Here is an 18,534-nt window from a genome sequence, read left to right as displayed (position 1 = left end):
CCCTGCATTGAAATCAAAGCATCTCTCACCTCTGTGTGAAAGCGCTGCAGGCAGCAGGGCAGCAGATCGCCTCCCTTCAGCCCTCCTTCCCTCCTTGTGTCCCGCCCTCGCGGAAGTTATGTCAGACGAGGGCGGGACACAGGGAGGGAAGGAGGCCCGAAGGGAGGCGATCTGCTGCCCTGCTGCCTGCAGCGCTTTCACACAGAGGTGAGAGGCGCTGTGATTTCAATGCAGGGGGCCCGGCCTGGTGCCAGCCGGTCGACGACGGAGGGCGGGTGGGACTGCGGTGCTGGGGCCCCTCTTGGAGGCCGGGGGAATTTTGCCCCCCCCCCTCTCGGCGGCTATGGTGTGTGGCAACAGGCTTTCCGTACGCCAGTCTGAAACTACCGTGGGGTATCACAGGAGCCAGGCTGTAGTTCCCACTCCCCAGCAAGTGCCATTTCCGGCGCTACAAAAACAGTTTCTATTTTTGAAGCGCTAGTGCTTAGCTGGCGGTAATCGCTACTCGGTTATCACCAGGTTAGTGTGAGAGCTCTTATTTGCCACTTCCAATGGGTGACGGTAAGTGCTGCCCCGCCCCCAAAACTGCTGCACGGCAAGTGATTCACTTACCGCCACAGCAATTTGTTTTCCAGAAAAAGACGGCCTTTTACCTGCTTCGGTAAAAGGGTGCCTCAGTGTGCGTGAAAAACAAGTGCTGATGCTAGGCACAGGCCTCCTTTTACCGCAGCTTAGTAAAAGGACCCCTTAGTGTCCACTCTTCCGACACCTTCCAGTCAATATTCTGCACTATTTAACCAGCCAGGAATGGCTCCTGGACAGTTAAATAGCATTCAGCCACCTAACCCCTAATATTCAACGCAAGATGGCCAGTTATCTCTGCCGAATATTTGCAGTTAGCGCATAACAGCTAACCTCAAGTGCTGGCTGACTAATTTCAGTGGCCAAATTGGACCACCGAAACAGCAGTCTTATTTTTGGCTGCTATAAACTTAACTGGACAGCGCTGAATATTTACTTAACCGGTTAAGTTTGAGCCAGCCAAAAAAAAAAAAAAACCTCCTGGATATTCAGTAACATAGTAAGTGACAGCAGAAAAAGACCTGTACGGTCCATCCAGTCTGCCCAACAAGATAAACTCAAATGTGCTACTTTATATGTATACCTGACCTTGATTTGTATCTGCCATTTTCAGGGCACAGATCGTAGAAGTCTGTCCACCACTAGCCCCGCCTCCTAACCACCAGTTCTGCCACCCAATCTCTGCTAAGCTTCTGAGGATCCATTTCTTCTATCGGTCATTAAACGGCCTGCCATTGAATATCCGGACTCAGCACCAATTGTGGCACTTATGTGAGCCGCCTCCCACGGTCTGACTATTGGTCCCCCTTAACTTTAAGCGACCTGTATAGAATTACCTCCAGTGCATAGGTGCCCCGTATAAGAGGCTTGGGGAGGCTAAGCCTCCACAGCCCAGCTGTTACCTTTCCCGCCTGCCTCTTGCTCCAAATGTCCCAAACCCATCCCTCTCTCAGCCCCCCCCCCCCCCAATGCTGGTGGTCAAAAAGATGCCTGATCATAGGCACCTGTACAAGATGAACCAACTTCAAAGCCTTCAGCAACAACTAAAACCCAGCCTACCAGCTCCTTACTACAGCGATCGGTCTCCCCCCCCCCCCCATGATCTCCAGGCTCTGTAGGCTATTAGTTTGCTTCAGGTGCGGCCCAGGCATCTGTCTTCGGTCCGATCAATGGTGCTGCTAATTTGCCTTGATCGCTGTCAGTAGTGACACTGCAGCGATTAAGGCAGGCTGCCTCGGTCTTCCCAGTGATGCCTCCCGCCCTCTTCTGATGCAACTTCCTGTTCCGAGTGGGTGGGAGGCATCACTGGGAAGACCGAGGCAGCCTGCCTTAATCGCTTCGGTGTCGCTACCCTCAGCGATCAAGACAAATTAGTTGCACCATCGGACCACAGAGAGGAGAGTGAGAATCAGAGCCGCCGGGAGTTGGGACCGTGAGGTTGGGGTGAAAGGAAAGGGGAGAAACGCTGGATTTGTGGAGGGAGGGAGAGGTGCTAGATCTGAGAATAAGAGGATAGATATGGGGGGGGGGGGAGGGAGAGAGAGAGAGAGGATTGACGGAGTGGAAGAAAGTAGGAGATATATTGGAGACCCAAGAGAGAGCAATTGGTGGGAGACCATTGGTGGGGGAAAGAGGAAGGCATTCAGGCCCCAGAGTAGGAGTGCAGGAGGAAGGAAAGACAGAGAAGAGTGGAAGGTTAGGGAGACCGAGAAGAGATGCAGGGCATCGAGAAAGCATAGGGAAAGGGACACACAGGGGCAATGCTGGACACAATGGGGTAGGGTGGGGAGGGACAAACAGGATGAAATGCAGGAAAGAGCAAGACAAAGAGACACAGGGGGAAGATGCTGAATGTAATGGAAGGACAGACACACTGAGAAGGCAGATGGAAGATAGGGATAGGGACACACAGAATGGAGATGCTGGACGGGACCAGTAGGGACACAGAGGGAAGATGAATGGTGGACAAAACAGAAGAAATGTCAAACGGACAGGGGATACTGCAAAAACAGAAAATAGACACTGGACCAGCGTGACTACAAAAATAAAATGTTCAGACAACAAGGTAGAAGAATTTTATTCTGAATTTATTAATTGAAATATCAGCTTTTGGAAATGTGCATCTGTGATATTTTGCATGTAAGTTTCAATTTTTCTAGTATTGCTGCATGCTGTGTCTGACTTCTTGAGGTAACTTTCCAGTTTTGCCTTCATATCTGTTGTGTCATGTGTTTTTCATGCATGATCAAGATGTAGTATTCTGTTAGCATGTAGTATTTGCCGGCATTTTGTTTTTTTTTTGTTTTACTAGGTTGTGTACTGGTGTTTTAGAGCCCGGTGTAATTATAATGCTGTCTTTCCATGCATAAGGTTGTAGCTCGTCCTGTCCTTGGAATTAGTGCTGTTATGGTTTGGTAAGGTTATGAGTGTGTTTTTGCACAAGTTTGTGTATAGTGTTTTGCAGTGAAGAGATTGTGTGTTGGCCTTACTGAGGTGGCACCAAAACATCAGAAAGGGTATAGAGCCTAAATCATGACACACTACCTCTTGAAGGATCTACATATGGTCGTTAATAAAAGGAGCTCATTGTGAACACTATCCACCCTAAAAGGGTGTTTTGTGGCTCTACATGAGAATTGTGATATTATGATCCCTTGTTTCATATTGTTGACGTTCTGCATTTTCCGTATGGGTGGTATATTGGTGTATTAGGGTCTGCCTAGTGTTATGGTACAGTTAGGTTCTGAGTGTGTTTTTGCACAAATTTGTGCATAATGTTTTACAGTTGAGCAATTGTGGTTAGTATATGCTTTGAGCAACCACTTTATTCTTTGACATATGATACATATGTGTGTTGTCAATTGTGAATATAAGCTCCGCCCCTGGCTCCACCCCAACCCCGCCCCCTTTAGCCTCCCCAAACAGTTGGGCCACCGACCGCCTATGCTCCCGTGTGTTTGTTACAAGAAATAATTTACTTGCGGATAGCTAGAGCACTCACTAATGTTTCTCCACCACTTACCTATAAGGTAAGAATGATTTACAATTGCAAGAATACAAAGGAATTAAATGCTATATTTATTGGATTGCATTGACCTGCATTACCAGGTTTAAGAAAGAACAGACCATATATATATTTAGCTTCAAAAGGGTTTATTAAGTTACAATATGCTTAGTGCAATCATATAAATAAGGTTACAAGCGAGAGATAGTTCCTTTAAGAGATCTTTACAGATAATCTGTACTTAAGTAAAGTTGCCAGTTTAAAAGTTAAGGTTATAATTTAACTTACAGGAGAGTCTTTGTTACAGAGCTGAGTGATGAGCACATGGTCAGGAGCAGGGAGCAGGGCTTCTGCAGAGATGGATCTGAGTTGCAGCTGAAGAGAGAATCTGCTTGTGTCTGGAACAGCTTCTATCTTTTATATCTTGCAAGCTTGCAGGAGGATATGATCACAGAGTCCCAGCACTTGCTTCCTGGTTTGCACTGGATAACTTGCAAGGCCTTATGGTTATTGTAGTCTGTTCACATGATCACATTATAAGTCTTTCCTTTCTGCATATGTCCTGGCGTCCATTTGCCTGATAACTGATGGGAGGGGGCAGGTATACCTCTGATGACAGGCAAATATTTTGTTTATGGTTTTCCTCTGAGTTCTTTGTTGTCAATGGGTTCTCCAGACTTTCTGTCTCTTGGGTCTTTTGTTTTCGGAGATGTCTGGATGAGCCTTCAGGTACCGACCTTAGTCATGCTTTTGTTAAACATTCCTTCAATTGGGAGGAGAAGGAAGCTATATATCTCTCTTTTGTCTTTAAGTGTTCCCAAAAGTTTCCCAGGAAAAGGGAGGGAGAGAGTTTGAAAACTCTTTGCAGGCAGTACCTTTTGTCTTTTAAATGTTCCCAAAGGGAGGGGGAGAGGAGCCAGTTTCTGCTGCAGTTTCAATATGTTTTTAAAGCTGTACAAAAATATTGGTGTATATATATGTATCTGATCCAACACAACATCATGCTACACATTTAATTCTGATGATTAAACTCGTATCACGCTACATGTTCTGTCTGAATATTTTTACTGCTGTAATTGTCCACTGCCTATGTCCAGCTTATGATTGCTGTACACTGCCTTGGGTGAAGTTTCTTCAAAAACAAACAAGTACAATTAAATTGTGATCTAGCCTGCTTGTTGTGACCCTGTGCAAGTGATGTGCCCTGGACTGGTCCATGGAGTGGTTTTGCCTATTAGGAATTTGCAAGTTTTATGTAGTTATGATATATCGTGCCAAGAGGTACCTTTCAGGGCAGTTTACCTATAAAATTGTAAGTAGGAAATAGAGAGTTGCATAACCTGTCTCCGCTGCAAGTAATCTCCATCCGCTCCCCCTCCCCCAAGAAAGAGATCTGCATGAAATATTTATTTTTAGTATTTTGAAACATGCTCAAAACAGAATAATCCATTTGTACAAAAGAGATGAGGTGAAGATGTGATTCCATGTGCCCCAGTGAAAGGAGAGTTTAAGTTTACAACACCAGGATTCCCAAGGCAGATTACAACAGTTAAAATGAACCCATCAGTATTTTATTTATTTATTTGGATTTTGCTCACACCTTTTTCAGTAGTAGCTCAAGGTGAGTTACATTCAGGTACACTGGATATTTCTCTGTCCCAGGAGGGCTCACAATCTAATTTGTACCTGAGGCAGTGACTTGCCCAAGATCACAAGGAGCAGCAGCAGGAATTGAACCGGCCACCTCTGGATTGCAAGACCGGTGCTCCACTCAGTAAACAGGATATCCTCACTGTAATTTGACCATGTATTACTGTATTGTATAGAACAGTGTAGAAAAATGAGCACAAAATACAGCCTTTATTAGTGCTTTTTCTACCAGCTACAATAATTTTTGAAGTGGTTTTAGTGATATTCAGTTTTGCTTTTCATGATATTTATGTCTACATTTGGGAAGCTTTCAAATAAATTAAAAAGCTTTCAAATAAGTGAAAAAAGAAAAAAATATTTTGTCCTCCACCTTTTAAACCACTGCCTATCCAACTGGAACAGCTTTTGACTTTTCTCACACATACTTTCTCTCACACATACTCTCTCCTAACAGGTCACTTAAAAACATAATTGCCATTAGAGGACAACCTTGCTAGTGCCCATTTCATTTCTTTCAGAAATGGGCCTTTTTTTTACTAGTGTCTAATAATCGTTTGCTATGGTTTTCATTAGCGTTTGCTATTGTTTTGGGTGAACCAGTGTGGTGGCAGTCTCCGCCTACTGGCTTCAGCCCATTGGGCCAGATAGCCTGATACCGTCTCCTGTTCTCAATCTAACCTCCTTGCTCCTTACCAATTTTCCCCTCCCCCCTGCACTCCCACTCTTTTTTATAGCCCCCCCTCTCTCCCACCCACATACACGACTGCATCCACCTTCCCTCCAGCCCTCCCCGCACATACCTCAAGTCACCCTGGTGGTCTAGCGGCTTGCTTCAGGGCAGGAAAGATCCCCACTCTTTCCTGCCCGCTGCCGCTGATCCACCGCTTGAAGACTCGGCAACCATTTTAAACAAGCGGTGGTAACAGGCAGGAAAGAGTGGGGATCTTTGCTGCCCCAAAGCAAGCCACTGGACCACCAGGGTGTCTTGAGGTATGTGCGGGGAGAGAAAGCAAAGCTCGGTTCGATTGCACTGTTCTGCGGGAACCCTGTAGGACCTGGGTCCATCCCTGCGGAACTGGAGGGGATCCCTGCGGGATTCTCTCTATCTCCATTCCCATGCAGCTCTCTAGTAGGAAAGGAACTTATGATAGGGAGATGAGAGGAGGTTAAGAATGAAGAATCAGTAAGGGTTAGAGGGAGAGTAAGGAAGGAGTTGCTGGAGATCCCATGGCTGTGCTACCAGTACCAGGCTCTAGGGAAGTGTGCAGGTGTTACAAGATCGTTACCAAAGTCATCTGTGGTCAAGAATGTCTTTTAAGCTAGTCTTAAATTTTTCGAGGGACTGCTTAAGGAAAGAATCCATAATGTTGGAGCATTTATACTTAAGATGTTTGACTGGGTTGTATTGAAACAGATTTGGCAAAGGATAGAATAGTTACAGGTGCTGTCTACTGTACCTCTCTGGAAGTATGTTCTCCCATTCTCAGTCGTTAGTTATTCACTCATGGACATGGAAAAGATGAGCAGCTGCAGCACAAGAGCAAGTGAACAGACCTTAGAATGAAAGGAAAGAGGGGTTGGCGCGTGGCTTGCCGTTCGTCAGTCTGAAACTACCGCAGGAGCCCGGCCATAGTTCCCACCTCCAGCATGCGCCATTTCTGGTGCCAACCCTTTAGTAAAAGGTCCCCTAAGTACAGATCCTAAAATGGCAATTAAGTGCTTTATTGCTATTATAGAATATTAATCTCAGTCTGCAGTTAAGTGTGTAACCTTAAACACAAAACAGGCATAAATGCGGCAGTTATGTGTAAATGACTGTGTTCTAAAAGCTTAGCAAGCGCTTGGCACTCTTCTGCCCCACCCATGTCCCTTCCACATGTGAATAACTGCTAAATTAAGGCCAGTTAATTCCAATAGTTGTTAGTGTAGATTCGCACACAACTGGCACGGTTCTATAACCTGCACATGCAATTTTGCGTGGTAAGCGAGAAAATGTGCATGCAAAACTATAAAAAGAGGGACTATGGTCAGCATTGAAGCACTAAATTCCTTGGTAGCCTGAATATTCAGTGACTTTGTCCTTGTTCCTTTGTGCAGTTGTTACAAGGGGGCTCTGAGCAGACTTTGCGGTCCTTGCATCTGCAGAAGGAACTATCGACTTACAACTACATCCGTGTGGGAGCACAGCTAAAGGTAAGTCAGAGTGCGTGGCACCCTCTTCCCTCCCCCCCCACCCCCGGGTTCCTGTACTGCTCTACTACCTCTAACTTGTGCCTCGGATGACATAAGATTTCCTAGCTGAGTCACGTTGTGAATAATGATCCCCCTGGAAGGGGAGAAAGCTCATGGATAGGAGTCATTGAGGACCTATTTAACAGTTTTATATTGATAGCAAAACCAGGAAGATGGCACCAGCTAAGAGAGCAGCCTGCTTCCATTAAAGCTTTAAAACTTAATTTTTAAAAGAACATTACAGTGAAGGGTGTTGGATTATTTGTAGTAAATAATTAGCAGATTTTAGTACACACAGCTTCAGCTTTAGAAATGTTAATTTCTTTCTTCATCTCTCTCATTCACCCCTGAATAATTCACTGCTGAGTCACTTTAAAGTTGAAGTAACAAAACATCTGTTTACTCACAGTTTGTAGTTTGATTATAATCAGACAGGCTTATATATACATATTATTATACATTTGTCTTATCAGCTCCTTCCATGTGCTTAGATGGTAATGGATGCTCACACCACCATAGATCCTCTCAGGTTAGGAGAGATCATGAGCTCCATGTGCTCCATGTGCTGCATGTGCTGTGTCTGACCCCCACAGGAAGTTGCATAGCAGTGTGACCTCTCTAAGTAATTCACATCAGAGGTCACAGAGTAATCACAGAGAAATAATAGGTGACAGGCAATGCATGTAAAATACAATTACATTCCAACAAACCCCTTCTCATGCATAACTGTCATGCAATTATTTATTCATACAAAGTCCAAGCTTTATACGCAGATCCTCAAAATGTTCTCTGGGTAACGGTTTGGTCATGATGTCAGCTGTCATCTCACTGGTGTGACAATAGTGTAGACTGATGACCCCTTCTTTCGCCAACTCTCGCACGTTGTGGTATTTCGTTGCGATGTGCTTGGTGCGTGACTGAACCTTGTCATTCTGTGACAGTCGGATGCAGCTCTGATTATCTTCCATTATCTGGATTGGTCTCTTTTCAGCTATTCCGAAATCCAGCATAAGTTTTTCAATCCACATCAGTTCTCTGCACGCTTCCGATACAGCCACATATTCAGCTTCTGTAGAAGACAAACTCACAATACTTTGTTTATGACTGGCCCATGAAATGTGTACATTTCCATACATAAACACATATCCACTTGTGGATTTATAATCAGAATGATCCCCTGCCCAATCTGAATCACAGTAACATATTAGTTTTGGATTACTATTGGCTGAAATCTTTAATTTACAATCAATGGTACCCTTTAAATACCTTACCATCCTTTTAACTGCAGTCCAATCTGATTTGGTAGGTGAGCTGACCCTTCTGCTCAAAATTCCTACTGCATTTGCTATATCAGCCCTGTATGTGGTAGCTAGATATAAAAGCTTACCTATGGCTGATCTATATTGGATGTTATCTGGTAAAGGTTCTCTTACTGTTTCAATCCTTCAGAAAATCAGTGATCATGGGAGTGCTTACAACTTGGGCATCTTGCATACCTAAACTTTCAATAAGCTCATTTATTTTCTGCTTCTGGCTTAGAAGATAAGAACCATCATTTTGTTTCTCAATTTCTATACCAAGATAGTATGACACATTACCCAGTTCTTTTATCTCAACATTGAGGTTTAAACATTTTACAATGTCCTTGTACTCTTGCTCACTTTTGCTTGCAATGAGCAGATCATCAACAAAAGCTAAAATGTATGCATATTGTCCATTTGTGCACCTAGTGTACAAGCATTTATCTGCTTCACCTTGCTTAAATCCTAAATTTGTCAATATTTCATGCAATTTGTCATTCCAACATTTTGCACTTTGCTTTAATCCATAAAGACCTTTGTTTAATTTACACACTAGCTGTCTTTGTTTTGTATTTATGAAACCTGTTGGTTGTTCCATGTACAAGTCTTCAGTTATTTCTCCATGAAGAAACGCTGTTTTCACATCAATGTGGTTGACTTGCATGCCTTTTGAGACTGCAATGCTCAGAAGTGTTCTTATTGTCGTGTGTTTCACTACAGGTGCAAACACTTCATCAAAATCTTCTCCATATTTTTGAAGATATCCCTTTGCCACTAATCTGGCTTTATACCTTTCCACTTTTCCTTGTGCATTCCTTTTTAACTTGAATACCCATTTGCATCCTATAGCTTTCTTGCCAGGAGGTAATTTTGTAAGAATCCAAGTATTATTTTTATCCAATGCATCAATTTCTTCTTGTGCAGCTTTATGCCATTCAGCAGCTTCTTCTGCTGGCATTTTCTCAATCTCATCCCATGTTAAGGGCTCTTGAGCTTCTGCTGACTTTGTTAGGTAAGACAGTCTTGGGGGTGGAACACCTTTGTTTTCCCTGGATGAGCGTCTGACTACAGGTTGGTCTGACCTTTCCGCATCCTCTAAATCTGAGAGTCCTTCTCCAATTGATTCCCCTTCTCCAACTGTACTGTCTTCTTCAATGATCCTTTCTGTGTCTGCTTCCTCTGCCTGTTCCTCGTTAGATACAGGTGAGTTGCTTTCAGACATCTGCCTTGGTATGGCATTTATATACACTGGCATGTCTATTATGGTTCTAGTTTCATATTCTGGATGATAAGGCTCATCTGGGATAATCCAGCCTTTATCAACCCTTTTGTTTTCATCAAAATATGTAACATGTCTTATGCCAACAATGCCAGTTTTCAGATTCAAAATTCTATATCCTTTGTGTCCTGGAGTATAGCCAACTAAAATGCCCCTTTCTGTTGTGGAATCCAGCTTATGCCTTCTTTGCTTTGGTACATGAGCATATGCTGTACTTCCAAATGTTCTTATGTGTGACAGGTTTGGCTTCCTACCATGCCATGTCTCATGTGGTGTGCGCTCAGCGCCTTTAGTTGGCATTCTGTTTTGTAGGTACACTGCTGTGAGAATGGCTTCCCCCCATAGTCTTTTAGGGAGATTGCTATCTGACAGCATACACCTGGTCATTTCCACAAGTGACCTAAATTTTCTCTCTGCAACAGAATTTTGCTCTGGTGTATAAGCTACTGTTGTGATATGCTGAATGCCTTCTTGTTCTAGAAATGTGCGCATGCTTTGTGAAGTGAACTCACCACCATTGTCGGTCTGAAGAACCTTTGGTTTTCTTTCAAATTTATTGCTCACCATGGCTACGTATTTCTTCAGCATGTCTGTGACTTGACTTTTCTCTTTCAGCAAATAGGCCACACAATATCTAGAGAAATCATCCAAGAATATTAGCACAAATCTGTTATTTCCCAATGATGGGATATTAAACGGTCCACATAAGTCACTGTGTATTAAGTCCAGCACTTTATTACTCCTATTTCCTGTGTATGCAGGAAATGAGGGTCTCACACCTTTTTGAGTAACACAGTCTATGCATTTCTCCATTTTACCAGCATCTGCACTTATCTGAATGCCGGTGGCCAGTTGCTTACTGTAAAGATCCTGGATCACCTTAGAATCACGATGTCCCAGGCGGCGGTGCCAGATTTCCAGACTACATTTACCATCATTCTTCCTTACTTGCGCCATATGTGAGGCTTCACCTGAAATGTTCAGCTTATAAACATCATTATGCATAAAAGCTTCAGCATACACTTCATCATTTTTAGAGATTGTGCACTTACTGTTTTCAAAATGAATCGCAAATCCCTTCTTATCTATTGTAGATACACTAAGCATATTACAAACTGCTTGGGGAATATACAAGACATCACTTACAGGAATTTCTGTAACTTCATTAGACACTTTGCATTTTAAGAATCCAATACCTTTTGCTTGGATCTTAGCAGTCCCTGCGTTTGCAGTTTTAAGAATACCTTCCTCTGGACACATTTCCTGAAAGAAATCCTTACAATTGGTTAAATGGCATGTGCTCCCCGAATCCAAAATCCAAGTACTTTCATTTGAATTATTATTTACCATAGTCAAAGATTTTTCTGCCATTAGAAAGCCCTTGTGTTTATCTTTGTCCTTCATACATTTCCTGGTTTGAGAATTCTTTAGTTCCATTGGCTTAGGTGAGCTAGAGGGAGTGTTTTGTGTTTCCTTACACCATTTAGATACATGTCCCTCCTTTCCACATGAGTAGCAAATCAGCTTGCCCTTGGGTGGAGTTTTCCCATAGCTCCGCCTTCCTCTGTTCTTTGCCAAGAAATTTGTTTCATTTCTCTCTGACTGACTTTGAGAACACATCTCCTCAGAATCATTTATTATGCATTCCTGCCTTAGTTTTGATGTTGCCTGTTCAAAAGATTGCCCTTCAATGGCCTCATTTACAGACCTAAAAACATCAAACTTCTTTGATAGTGAGGTAAAAAGAAATGCTCTTTTCAATGCATCACACATGGGAATTCCAGAAAGTTCTAGCTTTTGAAATGAAGACATAAGATGCATAATGTGATCATTACATTTACTTTTATCCCTTAATTTGGTTTCATTCAACTCTGCCAACCAAATTGGTTGCTGCTTTGCATATGTAGTTGCATACATAGTTCTCAGTTTATATAAAATGTCCTTTGGTGTATCTTTTCCCTCCACTAATATGGCTTGTTTCTCTGAGAGAGCTTCCAAAAGCATGCACTTCACATAATAGTTTGCATTGTCCCATTCAGCCATATTTTCAGCTGTTCTGTCTTGGTCTAAGCATATATCTAATCCTTTTGCTCGAAGGAGACATATGAATCTTAATTCCCACTGCTGATAATTAAACTCAGTTAATTTAGGCACCTTGAGAGAATAGAACAATGGTGAATTTCTTCCCTCAGCCATTTTCTTAGCCTTCTGTCTGCTGTGTGGGGGGAGAGAGAGACAGACTGAATCTTTCCTTTAAAACTTAAGAGAAAAATGTGGCCTTTTTTTCTGCCTGGTAATATTTCTCTTCTTTTTCAATTCCTGGCCCTGGGCCCATAACCCTTTTGTTGGATTATTTGTAGTAAATAATTAGCAGATTTTAGTACACACAGCTTCAGCTTTAGAAATGTTAATTTCTTTCTTCATCTCTCTCATTCACCCCTGAATAATTCACTGCTGAGTCACTTTAAAGTTGAAGTAACAAAACATCTGTTTACTCACAGTTTGTAGTTTGATTATAATCAGACAGGCTTATATATACATATTATTATACATTTGTCTTATCAGCTCCTTCCATGTGCTTAGATGGTAATGGATGCTCACACCACCATAGATCCTCTCAGGTTAGGAGAGATCATGAGCTCCATGTGCTGCATGTGCTGTGTCTGACCCCCACAGGAAGTTGCATAGCAGTGTGACCTCTCTAAGTAATTCACATCAGAGGTCACAGAGTAATCACAGAGAAATAATAGGTGACAGGCAATGCATGTAAAATACAATTACATTCCAACAAAGGGAACATGTCAATCACTTACCATAGGAAGCTGGAAATGTTGGAAACAGTGGGGGTAATATTCAACCAGCAATGGTCAGTGGGGTTTTTGTTTTTTTTGGTTTTTAAATTCTTACTGCTGCCACCAAATTATGCCTGGATATTCAATGCTTGGCTATGTCCGGATACTGGCATTACATAAGAACATAGGCGTTGCCATACTAGGATGGGACCGAAGGTCCATCAAGCCCAGTATTCTGTTTCTAACAGTGGCCAATTCAGGTCACAAATACCTGACAAAATCCCAGAACAGAAACAGGTTTTTTGCTAGTTATCCTAGAAATAAGCAGTGGATTTTCCCAAGTCCATCTTAGTAATGGCGTTTGGACGTTTATAATACCTACTAAACTAACTGCTTTTACCACATTCTCTGCCAACAAATTCCAGAGTTTGGTTACACAGTGAGTGAAGAAATTTTATCCCCAATTTGTTTTAAATTTACTACTTAGTAACTTCATTGCGTACCCCCTAGTCCTAGTATTTTTGGAAAGAGTAAACAAGTGATTCACATCTACCCATTCCACTCCACTCATTATTTCATAGACCTTTATCATATCTCCCCTCAGCTGTCTCTTCTCCAAACTGAAGAGCCCTAGCTGCTTTAGCCTTTCCTCATAGGGAAGTCGTCCCATCTCCCTTTATCTTTTTTGTCACCCTTCTCTGTACTTTTTCTTCCACTATATCTTTTTTGAGATGCGGTGACTGGAATTGGACACAGTGTCTGGGTATGTGCGGACAGCCAGAATAGGTGCGAGTATTCAGCCCTTAACTGGATGTTTAAATTGGACAGATATGACTACGTAAATAACTATCTGCCTAGTTAATGTATCTGGATAAGTGCCAGCTCTGTCTCTGGACTGCCTACACAATGCCAGTTTTGATATTAGCAATTAGAGGGAATATTCAGCAGGACTATCCTGGTAAGTTCCGTTGACTATTCGCTTGGGGCTCAGTCAGAATGAGTTAACTGGATAAGAGCCTCTAACCAGTTAACTGAATATCAACCCCAGTTATTGGCGTAGCTACAGGGGGTCTGGGCCCCCCAAATTGGCTCTGGGGCCCCCGGATTGGCTGCCGAGGGTCCCCAACTCCCGCCAGCTAAAGCATTTGTCCCGTGCTGGTCTCATATTGCCTGGCGCCCCGCATGCTCGTTTTAATGAAATTGAGCATGCGCGACCCCTGCCAGCCAAGGTACCTTCGCAGTAGCGGGGTGGGGGCAGAAGTGGTGGCGGTAGGGAGGAGGCAGCGACTGCGGGGGGGAAGTGGTGGCAGAAAGGCAGCAGCGGAAAGGAGGCCAAAATGTGCCCCCCCTTGGGCTCTGCCCCCCCTCTCATCGAGGTCTGGCTAAACCCCTGACACCAGTATATCTGTCTGTTTTATGAATCCATCTTGCCCTATCTCTTTTTTTAATTTCTTCATCACTGGGGGCCTTCCCCTGGCTCTTACCTCTGCTTGAGCTCTCTTTCCCTCCCCACTGTCCCAAGCTTTGATGCTAACTCTGTGGCTATTCCTAGGTGACCCTCTGTGTCCTCCTTGCTTTCTCCCTGCAGTCTTCCATCAGCGATGGAGCTGATTTCAAAGCTGTTGCGGACGCCATGAAAGTGATCGGCTTCAAGCCTGAGGAGATTCAGACCGTTTACAAAATCTTAGCTGCCATCCTGCACTTGGTGAGTCGGTGTCGAGGCAGTGGGTTAAAATATAATCGGGCCAGAAGTGTGTAAAAAGAACTCTGAAAACTGCGACCTAGTTTAGTTCCTTAACTAGCTATGTTTTGCTTGGATCGTGCCGTTTACATGGTCAGTTACATTGCTGGAAGGTGCTTCTGCATTGGTGCTTCAGTCGAAGTCCACAGTCACCATGCATTTAAAATGTTGCTTTCTTGTAAAATTAGTGTTTGCAATGTTTTATTTGAAAGATGGAATTGATTTCACTGTAGCTAATGACGCTTTATGCAGTGATCTGCTGGGAATGCCCTGGATGTGAATGTGGCTTGGTGCTGAGAGTTCTGGAAGGCCAAGTGTTAATCCCGTACCACCATCGTTAATAGCTAAGGAAACTCGCATGTACATACAGAATATGAATGAGATTTCAAAACTGTTTGATGGGAACTGAGGCATGAGTGCAGATCTAGGCTTCAAGCCCCTACTGATGTGTTGGTTGAGCCCGATGTGCCTCACAAGTAGATCTAGGTTGGGTGGGAGGGGAGGAGATGCTCTAGATTACAATGTATGCAAACCCCAATGTACTGGAATTAGAAGACTAATTTCAGGCTGAACAAAATGGGAGCCCGCAAGAAGCTGGTTTTTGTGACTTTGGCACACTGAGGCTTTGTTTTGGTACCTAGAAGCTCTAGAGCTCTGGGTTGGGTAGTAACCAGAGAATTTTCTTTCAGCAGATGGTGAGGTCCACTGCGGATCCTGAGTGCTGAAACCTGCCTTAATGTTTACATTCTTTCCCTTCCTAGGGGAATCTAAAGTTTGTGGTGGACGGGGACACTCCCCTGATTGAGAACAGCAAAGTGGTGTCGGTCATTGCGGATCTGTTGTCCACCAAGACAGACTTGGTGGAGAAGGCCCTGCTGTTCCGCACGGTGGCCACTGGCCGCGATGTCATTGATAAGCAGCACACGGAACAGGAAGCAACCTATGGCAGGGATGCATTTGCAAAGGTAACCCCTGTTTTCCCCGTACCGCTCTTTGAGAATAATTCTATAAGGGTGCCTCTTTTTAGGTGCCAGGAAGGTGCATTTACACCAACCATAGTAAATGCTCGCACCTAGATTATGAAACAGCGCATGTTAATCATAGTATTCTGTATTATTTATTTATTTATTTGTGGTACATTTATACCCCACATTTTCCCACTAGAGCGAGCACAATGTGGCTTACAGTGTTACAAAAGGTTACAATGCAAGGAGGGTAAGGACACGACAGGTCAGAAAGACGGGAAAGAACAGTAGGATTACACAAGGATGCATGATTAGATTGAAGTAGCAACGGGTATAGACTATTTGGGGTAGGTGGGGATTAAGTGTTAGTTGATAGGATAAGCTTTCTCGAATAAAAATGTTTTTAAGGATTTCTTGAATAGTTGGTGGTCGTCAATCTCCTTTAGATGCCTTGGTAGAACGTTCCAGGACATTGGGCTGATTATGCATGTAATCATGTGCCCCACCCATTCTGTGCCCAAACTCCGCCCATGTGAACGTCCACCTGCAAAGTATGGGCCATCGAAGATTGGCACACACTTAACAGAATAGCGCGTAGCTGGCATATGGTCATTGATACATGTTTGTCGATATATTCATGTATTGGACTTGAAAACTGACATTTATATGCAATCTGGAGTTTATAAACATTAGAATAGCCATACTGGGGCAGACCAATGGTCCATCTAGCCCAGTAGCCTGCTTCCAACAGTGGCCAATCCCAAAGAGTAGCAACATTCCATGCGACCAATCCCGAGGCAAGCAGTGGCTTCCCCCATGTACATCTCAATAACAGACTATGGACTTGTCCTCCAGGAACTTGGCCAAACCTTTTTTAAACCCAGATATGCTAACCACTGTTACCACATCCTCTGGCAGCAAGTTACAGAGCTTAACTATTCTCTCTTATTTGTTTTAAAAGTATTTCCATGTAACTTCATTGAGTGCCCCCTGGTCTTTGAACATTTTGAAAGAGTGAAAAATCAATTCACTTTTACCCATTCTACACCACTCAGGCTTTTATAGACCTCAATCATATCCCCCCTCAGTGTTCTTTTTTTCTAAGTTTAGTTTAGTTTTTTCATTTATATTCCGCATAAAACTATGCGGATAATAGGGAAACATACATAATCCAAAACAAATTAATACAAAAACATACAAATTACATTAAAAGCACATTCCATCTTCTACAACATAAATTAACCTCCAGAGACTGCTAAGAAGCATACTCATAAATTTTCAGCTCTAAAGTGCTAAACAGAACAAGTGTGTTTTTAGTAATTTTTAAAATTGACTAGTATCTGACATCAGCCTGATCTGCCCCGGCAAAGAGTTTCACATGGTCCTGCTGTAGAAAAATATTTTTGCCTGCCACTGGCGCTACCCCCTCACCTTGTTCAATATCTCTCGTCTTTTCCTCCTACCCTCTGCAGTGTTCCTGCAGGTTGCTGGCAGTATCACAAAAGAAGCAACTTGCCTCTGGCTGGCCCCCAACATGTTTGTTTCCTCTGCTGTGTCCCACCTGTGCGAACACAGGAAGTTGTGTCAGAGGAGGTGGGACAAAGCAGAGGGAACACTTCCGAGGCCAGCCGGAGGCAGGTTAATTTCTTTTTTCATGCTGCCAGTAGCCTGCATGAACACTACCAAGGGGAGGAGGAGAGAAAGGTAAAAGAGAAACTGAACCGGTCGGGGGGGGGGGGGGGGGGGAGATAATTTAATGCTGGTTTGCTTGTAAAGCTGGGGTGGCAAAAGCCATTTGTGCCATTCCATTGCGATATTTATGGCTGGGCCCCCCTTGGAGGTTGGGCCCGGGGAATCTTGCCCCCCCACCCCCCCCGTCCTCCCTCTTGGTGGCCCTGTATATAGACCCCCTTTGTAGAAAAGGAACTAGGCACCTACTTTCCTCTATAGAATACTAGTGTAATAGACGAAATTTGCACCTATAATTTAGACACGAGCACTTAACCAAGCTCTATAGTTCTTGCGCATAAATGATTAGTGTTCTAAACATTACGTGTAGAAGTGTTGAGTTCTGCCACACTGTGCCCAGACTCCACCTCCCTCTCCTTCTAAAATATGTGCTGTGTAACATGCATGTATTTACGGAATAGCACATGGGCAGGATTTGGGCCTTTACATGCAGATGGGCACATATATGCATCTGTGGGTCATATTTTAATTGGCTATTATTTATTTATTTGTTACAATTTGTATCCCACATTTCCCCACCTATTTGCAGGCTCAATGTGTCTTACATAGTACCGTAGTGGTGTTCGCCGGTTCCGGTCTGAACAAATACATAGTACAAGTACAAGGTGTGATTGTGGTAGAGTATGGTTCATATACGGTAGATACATTGGGAAACATTAGGTAGGAAGAGGGAGATTGGGGTGAGTCCATTAAGTTCTTGGTGTTATTGTGTAGCAGGTTCTCTGGTTCTTATGTTGGGTTGGTGGGGTATGCCTTTTGGAACAGGTTCGTTTTTAGTTTTTTCTGGAACTTTAGGTAGTTTTTGGTAGTGCATTCCATAGTTGTGCGCTTAAATAGGAGAAGCTGGATACATATGTTGTTCTGTATTTGAGTCCTTTCTTGTGTGGGTAGTGGAGATTAAGATATGTTCGAGTAACACCGGCTGGGATGTCAATAGCCTATTCATCTGACGCGTTTGCAACAGCTGCATCTGTTTCGTCCCTCTCCACATCCTTAACAAAGCTTGCCCGCTTGTAGCAGTTCACAATGGTTGCCTGTGTAACATGATTCCAGGCTTCTTTCTGCATATGTAGGGAATCCAACAGTGATAGATTACGAGCCAGTTCAGCAGCTCGTTTATCCTTGTCAGTCTGGTCAACCATAATGCTCATCAGACGACGTCGCACAAGAGCCCGATAATGTTGTTTGAAATTGGCTATTATGCCCTGATCCATAGGTTGGATCAGAGAGGTAGTGTTT

General features: G+C 43.4%; 1 protein-coding gene across 1 annotated transcript in view; it reads left to right on the top strand.

The window, feature by feature from the left end:
- The window catches only part of MYO1D (myosin ID), a 253,291-nt gene that overhangs the window by 112,034 nt on the left and 122,723 nt on the right, over positions 1-18,534 (top strand). The window contains exons 6-8 of the mRNA XM_030220531.1: positions 7,334-7,429; positions 14,429-14,545; positions 15,343-15,546. Coding sequence (XP_030076391.1) covers positions 7,334-7,429; positions 14,429-14,545; positions 15,343-15,546 — 417 coding nt within the window. The remainder of the gene's footprint in view (positions 1-7,333; positions 7,430-14,428; positions 14,546-15,342; positions 15,547-18,534) is intronic.

Source organism: Microcaecilia unicolor, chromosome 12 (assembly GCF_901765095.1).
Source record: "Microcaecilia unicolor chromosome 12, aMicUni1.1, whole genome shotgun sequence".
Lineage (NCBI taxonomy): Eukaryota > Metazoa > Chordata > Amphibia > Gymnophiona > Siphonopidae > Microcaecilia > Microcaecilia unicolor.
The sequence above is the reverse complement of the archived record's forward strand: the minus strand, read 5'-3'. Positions and strand labels throughout refer to the sequence as shown.